The following is a 12,994-nucleotide window of genomic DNA, read 5'->3' on the forward strand; positions in this document are numbered from 1 at the left end:
TTTTCAATCAAATATCGCGTCAACCAATTTTAATTAATTCCGATTTCGACCACTATCCAATAAGATAGTCTATTTTCTAGAAACTTGCTAGTGATTTCTTCGTCTTTATGAAACTAGATTAGCTAGCGACAGTAGCGCTGCGGCGGCGTGACGGCGAACTCTCGGTATGTCGTTTGAATTCATCGGCCATGACAGTACGTGATCAGTACGTTAGCAGCTGTTGAGGAGCCGTGGTGGCGTTTGGTTGGTTCGTAGCGTCGCGAGCGCGTCGTGCCTACCGCCGTATAAACACGCGTCAAGACCGCGAGCAAAGTCCCCTCCCGGGTCTCCGTGCGCGTTGCGTCGCGTCGCGTCGCTCCTCGTGGGAGTGCCGGAGCATGCCACACGTATCCGAGTGAGACGAGTAAAATGTCGTTGCCGTTGTCGGCCGACCGAGACAATCCGCTGACAAACAGGTGAAGATGGAAGATGATGCTGATCTCAGGGAACAATTGTTTCACAACACCGTGCGGGAGAACATAGTGAGTATATATACGTGCGAGTACATCCCGGCCTCGCGAGCTGGCCAGGATGTTGCTGATCCTCGTCGATAAATTACAGCTCGCATAATTCAATTTCCCGAGCGGGAAATGCCCGTGCCTTGGAAAACGCTTAATTAACACTTAACTAAATCTAGCCCATCGCGTCGAAGGTACATTCAGGACAAGGTCGGCGCAAAACTGAAAATTCGATCGCTTCTGCAAGGCAGCGCACGATCGAAATCCGCGAATTCGAGATATCGTATCGAAAATAAGGATTCACTTCGTGTTCAATTGTAACGACTCCGGAAAAACCCGTATTACGTGCAGAGCGTTTAAGGTCGCAAGGGTCGAGTTTTCTGTAATATTTGCGTCGAGACGTGCGGAACTGACGGTGTGGATGGGATCGTAAGATCCAAGCTTCTCGTACAGATGTACGAAAGTGCACCGTACGCTCGGGCTTCAAATCGAGCGGCTCGAAGGGACTCGCTCGAGTCGAGTAAAGGTCAAGTTTCCTTAATTATCCAATTGTGAAAATGGATCTTATCGTGCGAACCACGCGAGCGAGATAACGCTCCGCGCTGGCATCGCCGAAGGCCCACTGACGGACGATTCAAGCTGTCGACGTGGATCTCGACGAGTTTATTTGTTTGTTTATTTTAACGGGAACCGCCGTTCGCTCGACTGCCCGTTGGAGTCGTTTAAAAATTATGCGTTACGTGTTGCGTGGCGCGCAAGTTTACAGAACCGTTGTAAAACCGCCCCCTCGATCGAAGCGTATTTAATTGTGTTTCAGCGCTGAAACGCGACACGGATATCGCGCTGAAACGAGAGAGAAAGACAGATAAGAGGCACGAGGCGCCGCTCCCGATACGTGACGTCCTCTCCGCTATGGAGAAAATACGACCTGTTTCATAAATAACAGAGTACGCGCGCCCGAGATCTTTGTTTGTAGAGAGATATCATTCGTCTATCGTTCTCTCTTAATCCGTTTTCTTTCTTTCGCGTTTAAACGCGTAATTCCGCAATCTCGAGAGAACTCTCCAGCAGTGAGCCTTTGTGCTCTTCTGAAGACTGAAAAGATTTATTTTTAGATTGATTGCAAAAAACACAACATTAGAAACGGAGTAATTGCGTTATATATATTTCGAACAAACGGAACTCGCGATATTCTCGACTAGAAAGGGTCGATTGCAGATCGCACGAAGAATTTGCGGATGAAGACGCATCCGGCAGAGAATCCGGAGCACCGCGTCGAAATTAAATTATTCCTGAACGTCTGACTTCTCGTTCCGTTCGTCGCCGGTGACTCGAAAATCGCCAGGAATGTCGGCAAGAATTTCAGGCAGCACGACGACGTCTCTCGCATACATACAAGTGCGTTCACCTCGTGCGCGTTTCGCAAATGGGACTCCACGCGACTGAACGCGTGTAGGATGCGCATTTTTTGTCACGCAGCATAGCGCAGCACGGACGACGTCTTCGTTTTGCGGATTCCGCGCGACGTCGCCAAAGAAACCGGTCGCCTCGCCGGCTTGGCACGTTGCACTCGAGAGAGAAAAATACGAGGCCGTTTAAAGAAGTTTAAGGGGCCACTGGGAAAACGCCATCGTCCTACACCCTCAGAAAGGATTTCTGATAACAAGACGAAAAATATTCTTGACTAATTTAATCGTATTACAAGTATAAAAAATATGAAAATAAAACAAGTTTTAATTTAAATCAGTAATTTCTGTTCTTCTCTCTCGAATTAAATAAGATTGTCTTACTGTCTCGAGATAAGAGTAACATATACAAATTTATGCTTATATATTCTTGTATGTAGAATAATTTGATATTAGCGCCACTTTATAGTAGGCTTTGTCGATGTCGACGCATCATTTTCTCACAGTCGCTCGTCGACTCGGCGCCGTCCTTTATTCGGATAAAACGGCCAATATTTATGTGTTGCAATCGAAAATCGGGAAAGTGTTTCTGTGTTTCTGTTATTTACAATGAATAAGTGTAATACTCTACAAGAAATATTAAAAGATATGGAAATGTAAGTAAGTATGTACAATATACTTACTTGAGAAATAAGATTCGAGATAAGACATTTCCATATCTTTTAATATTTCTTGTAGAGTACTGCACTTATTCATTGTAAATAACAGAAACACTTTCCCGATTTTCGATTGCAACACATAAATATTGGCCGTTTTGTGCAGATTCTACAAATTCTCTTACAAGAATAGAATAAGATGTCTTTTAGATCTCACAATATTCTTAAATCAAGAATATTTTGAATTTGCTACAAATTTTTATCTAAATCCTTCTGAGAAAATTAATGGGATAGCACCAAGATTATTTTAATCTAGATTTTCGAATTTTCTATTCAAGATTAAAATATGCTTCTTTTCAATAATAAATATGATTGTCGCTATAGCGATCTTATTTTATGATAGATTAAAGAGTAATAGCATTAAGTTCAGAAATCTTTTCTGTGGGTGTAGATCTGCCTCCGTTAATTTTAAACAGAGAAGAAACGTAATATTAAAAAACATATGTATATTCATAAATTATATTTAATTAATATATTTAATTAACTCTGCCAGCTTTCGAATTTGCGAATTTGATTACGACGAATGTGATTGTGATTACAATCGAGTGTCTGTGATGAGAGAAACATACGTTCACCGTACGGTTCAATCAACCAATTTTGTTTTAATGCACATTCTTGTTGACTTTTACTTCTTTGGAAAGTACCGTGAAAGCACGTTCCACTTCTTCTCCTGTCTAAGTCATGCCGTCAATCGTGATTTAATTGTTTCGTGTTCAGCTGCCCGCGTGACCAGAGAAAAGAGGCATGTACCGTTTATTATACTTGTGAAAACAAAAAGCTAAAAATTGTAGCTCTCGAACGTGATATCTGATAGAATAAATTTATACACAAACACAATAGCATTCGTAAGACCTTTCAAGCTAATGTAACTCGAGAACGAGAAGACAACAGTGACGACAGAGACTGGAATTAAAGAGCAACAAGAGCGAGAAGAGGCAAATAAAGAGATCTCGTAGTATCATCCGGATATTTATTTCGTAATAATCCGAGCTTAGGATTAGAAAGAATTAGAATTGCAGGCGCTTCCGATGCAGCAGATAAGAGGATGACAAAACACATGACGCTCGGTATACTTCCCGAGCAAGGTCAATGATCAAAATTGACGAATAATAACGGTAATCCACCCCTGGAGCATTTCGTCTCTTTTGAATCACTTGTCTGTTGCAGCTGAACAACTTCTTAATGCACGTAGCAGAAATCGCAAAATCATTAAACGAACATCAAGCGCTTTCATGCTGATTCGCGCAATGCTAATTACTCTCACGCCACGCAACTGTAATCGTGGCGCGTTCTAATCAGAGCTCGCACATGCGATTTAACACACTACGAGCGAATGATTCATTCATCAGTGCGAACAGCGCGATGCAGAAGAATTCAAAGGGAAGGGAGACCTCGCAATTGTCCTCGTGCCGCTCCCGAACGTTCACAGATGGAAAAAGTCGAGTTACTGCGCCGTGCAATAACGATGCTTCGTGTATATGCATTGTTCCTTTACGAAGTCTTGCTTTTGTCTCGCTTTTCTCCCAGCTATTCTCAGCCCGCAGCGAAAAAGCTCCCTCTTGCCAGCCGCGATGCCGAAAATGTCACGCGCCTGCACTCCCGGCTGTCCGCCCGTAATTATATGCGTTATTACATTAGCTCCCGGGCGAATTAATACGTCAATTATACATGTATGCATGTATGTACATGCTGTGACGCGGTGACGAGCGAGGTAACGCAAAGCGCGAGACGTTAACGTCCAGACAGCAGCTATATGCGTTATGCTCTCGCTATCGCTAAATGTACAAAATATCGATCGCGAATAAACGGATTAATAAATTAAACGCGCACGGACCGAGGTCAATCATCGGCGGGCGATTGAAACCGTCACTCGTGCGCGGGGCAAGTCGTCATCGCGGACAAGGCCGATTGCATATATTTATTATACAACGTAATAATAATTATATATATATATATATATGTATGTATATATGCATGTATGTATAACGCGCAACGTACATTAAATCTACATTTGAAGATGCAAATTTGAAATAAAAAAAGCAACAGAAATATGAAGAGCAAAAGCTTTTAAAAGAATTTGAAAGAAAAAAAAGACTGAGATAAAAAAGTAAAGTTTTGATGTTTTGCGAAGCAAAAGGGCAATTAATCAAAAGTATTCTGTTAAAATAAGGACAGTTGCATTCGTGTTTCTCGACAAGCATTGAGGAAAGCAGCCTTGAAAGATCAATATTTATTCGAACTAACATTGATATTAGTATCTATTTATCGTCCATCTTATCACTTGTGTCAAGAGCCGTCTTTCTTTGACGGTCAATATTTAAGGAACATACGTATATTGCGACATACGAAGAAAATGATCGAGATACGTATTAAATTTTAAGCTTGAATTCTTCGGTAAGGCTTCGTTTGCCCACACAGTTTTGCATTTCCCTGACGTTGTAAGTATTCCGCAAATCGCCGTAGACGGTATTTACAATTATTTACGTAATGCGGATGCGATGCTGTGACGCCACGGAAATTGTCGAGTGCCACTTTCAATCGCGGATTAAAGACACGTGATAAAACAGTTACGTGATATCCTGTGACAATTCGTACTTAAACAAATTTTTAACATGCGTTTTATTATTATCAGTAGTTTAATTTGTTAAATATTTAATTATTAGGAACAATTAACGATGCAAGAATTTAACAATTTGAAATATAATTCGTAATCTAAGTTGACGATATATTATTTTTATCTTTACAGATATTCTTGTTGCTTTTTCTGCTGCTGTACATCTCCAGCTACGCGCTGATCGCGCGCTTCAGACGCCGTGATCGCGAGGATTATCTATCGATAGACGAGGATGAGGCCACCGTATACAGGATCAGTCTCTGGCTGTGCACAGTCGCTTTGGCGGTCTCCATCGGAGCGACCCTCCTGCTTCCGGTGTCTATCGCCAGCAATGAGGTCCTTATCCTCTATCCAAACAGCTACTACGTTAAGTGGCTCAATAGCTCTCTTATCCAAGGTGAGGGCGTGCGCAATTTCAAGATGAATTATTTAAAGAAATCTGTTCCTACACATCAGATTGATGTGGCCGCATGATATATACACACACACACACAATATATTGAAAGATTTCGAAGAAAGACATCGATGCAAGTAATCATTTAATTGTTAATGACTACGTAAGAACATTTATTATTCCCTCGTAGATTGACAAAGCAAAGCATCTGTTACACAGCTCGCATATCATTAAGATATAAGTGTGCAGTAGATTATTACATGATTAGGACCCGTAATTTGCGTCATCTTAATTAGATATTGTACGTCTCGTTCGCTGCTACTGTGTGTATTAATAATATATCAAAAGGAAGACGTCGGCATCGATGAATTTCTTCAGAAAAAACTCACTTAAGACTTGTAATTTGCATTTCCGCGTAAATATTGCATCGCAATAAAATATGTTTACTCCTGACAGGTCTCTGGAACCACGTGTTCTTGTTCTCAAACCTATCACTCTTCGTGTTTCTGCCCTTCGCCTATCTCTTCACGGAGTCGGAGGGCTTCGAGGGTCACAGGAAGGTAAGATGCAAACTTAAACGATTCTTAATGTCGTCATAGAAGGCTGTAATAAGCCGCTAATCCTCTTGCAACTCTATATGATTCGTAGGGCGTGATGGCGAGGGTGTATGAGACCGTGACGGTACTTTGTCTTCTGGGCGGCATGGTACTCGGAATGACTTACGTGTTGTCGGCCCTGTTGGATTACCAAAAATCGAATTTGTACACATTGCTCAGTAAGTATATTGTGTATATATATATATGAAATAAAATTATAATATCAAAGAAGAATGCCGACACGAATTCCGAACGACATAAATTCCTTTTACAGATTTATGGAGTTACTATTTGCCTTTCCTGTATTCCTGCGTCTCGTTCGTCGGCGTAGTAATGTTGTTACGTAAGTGATGGAATTCTGCATAACATTATCATTTACGATGAAGTAGAGAAATGTTTGTTGTAATATGTCTATCCTGTAGAAACTGATGTTTTAAATGGACTATATTTTTTTTGGACTTTATGTAAATTTATTTAAATCAAATTTATTTAAGTGAATATGACGACATCAATAATTAAATTAAAACAATAAATGCAACGAAGTTTGTAGAGAAAAATGTAAATTAAATACTATTACGTATAAAATATATGAAATTGATATTGTCTAATCTGTTCGATTCTTTTTTTTCTTTTTTTAGTCTGCACTCCAGTGGGATTTGTAAGACTGTTCGGCGTAGTGGGGTCGTTTCTCGTTAAACCCCAATTCCTCAAGAATTTGGATGAGGAATTTTACGCGTATAGACTAGAAGAGGATTGCATCCGCAGGAGGTAAGGTTTCCTTCTCTTTTTCTCGAGTTTGGACGTTTTTAAATATTATTACATAAAATTAAATATTACATATAAGATGTATAAAATCGAAATATAGCAATTGTATTAATTTTCACATGGCGCTTCAATGTCTCTGTCATATTTTCTCACATTTTTCACGGCACGGTTTATTCAGATTGCAGCATGCGAAGGCAACAGGAAAATCGTACGTATCACCGACGCCAATGATGTCGGCGGCAAGCTGCGATACGCCAGCGCAGGAAGAGGACGAGCCGTTGCTGAGCGTCAGTCCAGGTCTGCTGTGCCTGAAAAATGGTGCTCTACAAAAGGGTCTCACTCAACGGCTGGACGAGGTTCAGAAGCGACGGCAACTGTTGGATCAGCAGAGGAGAACCTGGTGGGTGCGTCGCACGCTACTCTATCCGGTGGCGATGTTAGCGTTGCTCGTGCTCTCCACCGCCACGGCCTTCCTGGCAGTGCAGAACACTCTGGAGTTGCTGATAGGCATCAAAGCATTACCGTTAAGCACGAGGGTTCGTATCTTTGGCAGATGGTGTTACATTTTTACCACTTCCTGTTTCCTTTTTCTTAATATTGTAAATCTTTTCTGTGAAAATTGTTGATCGCGCTTGAAAAAAATGTTATCTCTTTCTATTTCTACAGCAATTCACACTCGGCATCAGTTCCCTGTCCAAGTTGGGACCCATCGGAGCGACCATCGAGGTGGCGGTGATCCTCTATCTCGCCGCGACCAGCGCAATCGGCCTGTACGCTCTGCCGGGCGTCAGAAGGGTTCAGCCGAGGCTCCGCTCCACGCCGCTCACCCATCTTATCGCAAACTGCGCTCTCTTGCTCGTGCTCAGCTCGGCATTACCATTATTATCGCGAATACTAGGTACCTGAATATAAGCTTGCAATTACGGAGATAATAATGATTGCATTAACACGAAAAAATAGGCCATAATATTGTAATTTAAATACAATTACCAATGTAAAAGATCAATCTTTCTAATTTTTCTGTCTCGTACTTCGTAGGAATGACAAATTTTGATCTGCTGGGCGACTTCGGGCGTATCGAGTGGCTTGGCAACTTCAAGCTCGTCCTCCTCTACAATTTAATCTTCGCAACAGCGGCGATCGGCTGCCTGGCCACCAAGTTCACCGCGACCGTGCGCAAGGAGATTTACGCTCGCTTGAGGAGTAGCTTGCTGGGTATCTTCAGGACTACGAGCGCCGTCGACGCGAAGAAAAACTCATCATCGTCAGGGATCTTTTCTACAAAGGAAGATTAGACTGATTTCTTATATTAATTGTATAATAATTAATAAGCAGAGAGAAAACGAGACGTTGGGACCTTACGAAAGTTCGTCTGGTTGCCAAATTACTGTATCAGGGAAACAAAGAACTCTTCGAGCTTTCGAGTCGTCGGGAAATCGAGTTGTCTTGCGTCTGAGAGAGTAATTGGATCGTAATTTCTCAAATTTTGTAGTCACGTCGATCCTTCGATGCTTACGAAGCATCGAGTTCTTAGATCATTAGATTATTATCGTATATTTGGGTGTTTTCCGGTATGTCGAAGCCTTCTATTATTTCTGCATGCTACATTTTATTATTTCGGGAAATCCCCAAAAGTAATTTTGAAGGCTATATTTTTGAAATTGTCCCAAGAATTTTTAACGTTACGTTCACAGAGTTTCTTGTACCTGAGATTGGCTTTTCTAAAGATCTACATATCGTTGCGTCCTCGGAGTTGCATTGAAATCACTGATGAACAGTTTGCCTACTAATTTCAATATAATCCGAGTCTGCGAACTTGGCTTTTTAACTCTTGGACATTCTTACGTGCTTTTACTTTTGCATTGTCAAGCATTACTGTGTCGAAGAGCCAACGAAACTTTCGTGAGAGCCTACAATTTTATCGCTTAGGATTGAGTAAGCGAGCGTTAGTGATCAGTCGCAATTACGAAGCGCGAGGCCAGTTGAGGACATCGTCCGACCATGGACGTCGAAGTGGTCATATCCGTAGTGCGTATACCGATAGTTATTTATTTATTATGTTAATATATTATTTTTAGGAATATATTTGTGTGCGCTCAAGGAATCCAGCCTTGAGCGAATGTGCGTTGCAATTAATGAATGATTATATAATTCACAGTGGAGTGCAAGGGAAGGAAGGATACGTATGGTATAAATTACGCGCGCGCGCAGGGGCGTTCAAAGAAATTTATATACACAAGAATTCGTCCTCGTCCAGGAGGAATCTTCGACGAACGTTCCTTAGCTTTAAACGTCCCCCAATTTTACAATTTCGCGTTTAAAATAGAAGAAAATACTTTTTCATCTTACAAACAAGTTCTAATGACTGCTTGAGATTAAGATACCTAAGAAACCTAAGAAATTGTTCTTAATTACAATAAAAGCTTGAACAATTATTTAACGACTTGTTACGCGAGATACGAGAATGTTTTTAGACTGAATAAATCGCAATAAAAATGAGATTTTAAAAAAAAGCTACTAGCTTTTTTTCCATTGTGCAAGATATGTATATATTGTAATGAGTTTTGGGCGTGCACGATTTTTAAGCCACTCGCAACACTAAACTGTAATATCAGAGAGTTCAAAACAACGAAGTTTTTTTTTATTAGAAAGGTCTTTACATGCTTTAGGTTCTATACGATTCCCCTTTATGCAAGAATTATTAATTATTGTAAGAATTATTAATTATTCGAGAGAAAAAAACTTTTATACAAAATTTGAATGTTTATATATTTAAAATTGCATCATGTTTTTACAGATATTTACAAATATCAATCCTCTAATTAAACTTACCGCATAATTTTTTAGGTAACCATTGTATATTCATTGTCTTTAATCTAAATTGAACGAGTAAACTGCGACATAAAAAAATAACCAGACCATCATTTTTGTATTATTTTAAAACTACATCATTACTATAACTTCGACCATATTAAATAGATATAAAAATCTATCAATTGCTCGATAATACTGTACAATTTTTGCATATTAACTTTTAACACGTAAAGCGCCGTGCCAGTCACCGATGCTCAACTTTTCGTTCAGGCCGCGCCGCTCAAACTCGGACGATATTGCGCGGCAAAGACATAAAATTCAATAAGGAAAAAAAATTGAAAGATTTAAGATATTTCTACGTAAATATCTTATTCATCCTCGATATTGTTCAGTCCGATAGTCTTCAAACAGCTAACTAAGAGATCTTTGCCGATACCATGGCGCACTATCCTGTAGTAACCCGGTCGCGACAGGTCTACCACGGTAGAGCCCACTCTACGCTCTTCTATTTCCTTTCGGTTGTTTCGCGACTGATAGAAAATGCCATCAAGTTCAGGCCACAGCTCCTTAAATTCATCCGGATGGAAGCTGCTCGGTTGGCTGCTGACGTTAGCACTGGTGAGCGCGAGCGGGCCGACGAGCTTCGCAACGCTGCGCACAAAATTGCTGTTTGGCACGCGGATCCCCACAGTTTCAACTCCTGGATTTAGAGCTGAATTCAAAGCAGCCGTACGTCGTAGGCACATTGTGTACGGTCCTGGAAGCAGATTCGTAAAGATCCTAGGCGGTATATCATCCACTATACCCCATGTGCCTATCTCCTTGACGTTGCTTAAGCAGATCGCTAGCGGCTTATTTTCGTCTCGCCTCTTGATCTCGTACATTCGCTGGATGGCACGGTAGTTCGACGCTGAGCAAGCTAGGCCATACACTGTGTCCGTTGGTATTGCGATTACTTTGCCTTGCTGTAGCAATTCTGCTGCCATTGCGACGCTGCGGTCACCACCGCAAAACCAGTGTTTCTCTTCTTTATCAATCAGCTTCAACTCATTCCTTGCCTTATTCATCTTGACTCTCATTGGACCCATCTCACTAGGCTTCATTATTGTTCTTCCTTGAATAAAGCTCCAGAAATGCTCGAACGGCTGCACAAACTGCGAGAAACCCTTAAAAAGAACGATTTGGTATGAAGGAACAACTGATATTGGTTACCAAAATGATATTAATCTGATATTATGTTAATTGCAATTATGAAAGTAATCGAAGAAGTATACTGCACTTCTTCGTTTTGTTTTAATATCGTTATAATTTTCAATCTTTGTTTGATGATGCAATATGATGCAATGACATTAATTGTACCGCAGCCTTTGATATATTTTTGACTCTTACATACCCCTGATTTTAATCGATTCGCCATGTATGGGCACATTCGTGATTGCAGCATCTGTAAATTTGAGTCATAGGCTCATCGCCGGATCTGATCTGCACCTGCCTGAAGAAGGCACGTGGATGCGAGCACTTGGGACAACGTTCGTCCGTTGAATCTACCCCCATCCATTTAGATTCGGTGTCGACAATAACCGTTTCCCGCGCCGGGCCTTCGAAATAAGTACGCCTTCTAATGGGCTTTTTTATTTTATAAATGTACGGACACGTGGGGCATGCAAACCGATTGCCTTCAGGGTGCTGTACGAATTTCAGGAGATTACCACAGCACGTACAGAACCAAAGCACCATATTTTCACACACGCACTTTGACTTACACTGAATATTTTAATGATATAATTGTCATAAATTATAATCAGCAAAATACTCTTTTTTTGCAATTACATGTTGAGGCATGTAAACACCATGATGTAAAAACTGTATTCGGTTAGATGAGAGACGATAAATCGGATCGCGGTCAATCGGATCGACCTTCGCAGTCGATAACTGATACAGGCTGTCTCTTGCCTGAAAATTCCCTATGTGGATAACTAGTTTTCTTTAGTGCCTAGTGTCTTTTTACTTCCATGTACTGAACGAAGGAATGCTCAAATTCGGAACGCCAAACTGCCTCTCTTCAGAGTGGCTTTTTACCCAAAATGGTGAGCATGTATTAACATTGTCGGAATCGATTTATTTTGCAGTAATCTTAATAGTTTATCAATTTATCGGGATGAATAAAATATCCGGAATTCTTTTAGAATCGATATAACCGTATAATATCGGGCAAAAAAAAGATATTTATTCATATAACGATATGTTACTGATGTACAGGTTATGACTGTTTACGTGCTGACACGTGAAATTGCTTGCTGTAGAGCATATTTATTCGTTTTACTGTAGTCTGTTATTATTAGAAAAATTAATTAATTCGATTTTTCGTATTATTACATGTTTTTTTAAGTTTTGTTCTTAAGTCATATTACAGGTAATCTTCACTGCGTTTTTTTATGTTTACAGACGAAGGGTACGTCGAGCTTTGGTAAGCGTCGTAACAAGACGCACACGTTGTGCAGAAGATGCGGACGTAGTTCGTATCACATCCAGAAGTCAACATGTGCACAGTGCGGATACCCATCAAAGAAGATGAGATCCTGTAAGTTGCTCTTCACGCTGAAAGTCATAAATATGTACAGATAAATGCTTATTACCTTCATTCGAAGATCAAGATAAATGTTTAATGATTGTTTGATAATGCTATTAGAATTGTTTTATTTAATTTTTATAGATAACTGGTCAGTCAAAGCCAAGAGGAGGAAGACCACTGGCACTGGTCGCCTGCGCTACCTAAAAATCGTACGCCGCAAGTTCAAGTAAGTTTGACTATATTTTATTAATACTTATCAATAGTCCACTTTATAATGAGTAAGTTAATAAAATAATATTTCAAGAAAATAATAAAACATTCAACCATGGAACAATTTTCCAGATGTTTTGTCATTTTTGTCATTATATTTGTTTTCTATATAATGAATCGAGGATGCATATTATCTAATACTGTGATTTATGTACATATATACATGTGATTGTTTTACAGGAATGGATTCAGGGAAGGTTTACCGAAACCTAAAGCCGCAGCGAAATAAAATCTTTTTGTATAATATTTGTTATACAATATCGAGTACTAATAAAACAGTCTAAAAACATCTGTACCACACTGTCATCGTCTCAATAAGAATTCTTTATAATTCTATTTGCTGAATCATT

The 12,994-nt window shown here is 40.2% G+C and overlaps 4 protein-coding genes across 4 annotated transcripts; 2 read left to right on the top strand and 2 right to left on the bottom strand.

The window, feature by feature from the left end:
• The first annotated feature begins 166 nt into the window (after positions 1 to 166).
• LOC105279853 (protein Lilipod) lies at positions 167 to 9,501 on the top strand. The gene is made up of 9 exons (XM_011339917.3): positions 167 to 521; positions 5,366 to 5,630; positions 6,084 to 6,187; positions 6,276 to 6,402; positions 6,498 to 6,566; positions 6,862 to 6,991; positions 7,167 to 7,524; positions 7,655 to 7,886; positions 8,027 to 9,501. The coding sequence occupies exons 1-9, from the start codon at positions 462 to 464 to the stop codon at positions 8,281 to 8,283; spliced, it is 1,602 nt and encodes a 533-aa protein (XP_011338219.1). The 5' UTR covers positions 167 to 461; the 3' UTR covers positions 8,284 to 9,501.
• Positions 9,502 to 9,738: 237 nt separating this feature from the next.
• On the bottom strand, positions 9,739 to 10,932 carry LOC105279851 (yrdC domain-containing protein, mitochondrial). The gene has a single exon (XM_026971189.1). It carries the CDS (start codon positions 10,903 to 10,905, stop codon positions 10,171 to 10,173), a length of 735 nt encoding a protein of 244 aa, XP_026826990.1. The 5' UTR covers positions 10,906 to 10,932; the 3' UTR covers positions 9,739 to 10,170.
• On the bottom strand, positions 10,826 to 11,715 carry LOC109610994 (DNA-directed RNA polymerase III subunit RPC10). Its single transcript, XM_020031780.2, has 2 exons — positions 11,196 to 11,715; positions 10,826 to 10,968 (listed from the first exon to the last, which is right to left on the bottom strand). The coding sequence occupies exon 1, from the start codon at positions 11,537 to 11,539 to the stop codon at positions 11,204 to 11,206; it is 336 nt and encodes a 111-aa protein (XP_019887339.1). The 5' UTR covers positions 11,540 to 11,715; the 3' UTR covers positions 10,826 to 10,968; positions 11,196 to 11,203.
• Positions 11,716 to 11,801: 86 nt separating this feature from the next.
• LOC105279850 (60S ribosomal protein L37) lies at positions 11,802 to 12,942 on the top strand. Its single transcript, XM_011339912.3, has 4 exons — positions 11,802 to 11,889; positions 12,248 to 12,383; positions 12,516 to 12,600; positions 12,825 to 12,942. The coding sequence occupies exons 1-4, from the start codon at positions 11,887 to 11,889 to the stop codon at positions 12,871 to 12,873; spliced, it is 273 nt and encodes a 90-aa protein (XP_011338214.1). The 5' UTR covers positions 11,802 to 11,886; the 3' UTR covers positions 12,874 to 12,942.
• The last annotated feature ends 52 nt before the right edge of the window (positions 12,943 to 12,994 follow it).

This window comes from Ooceraea biroi, chromosome 7 (assembly GCF_003672135.1).
Source record: "Ooceraea biroi isolate clonal line C1 chromosome 7, Obir_v5.4, whole genome shotgun sequence".
Classification (NCBI taxonomy): Eukaryota; Metazoa; Arthropoda; class Insecta; order Hymenoptera; family Formicidae; genus Ooceraea; species Ooceraea biroi.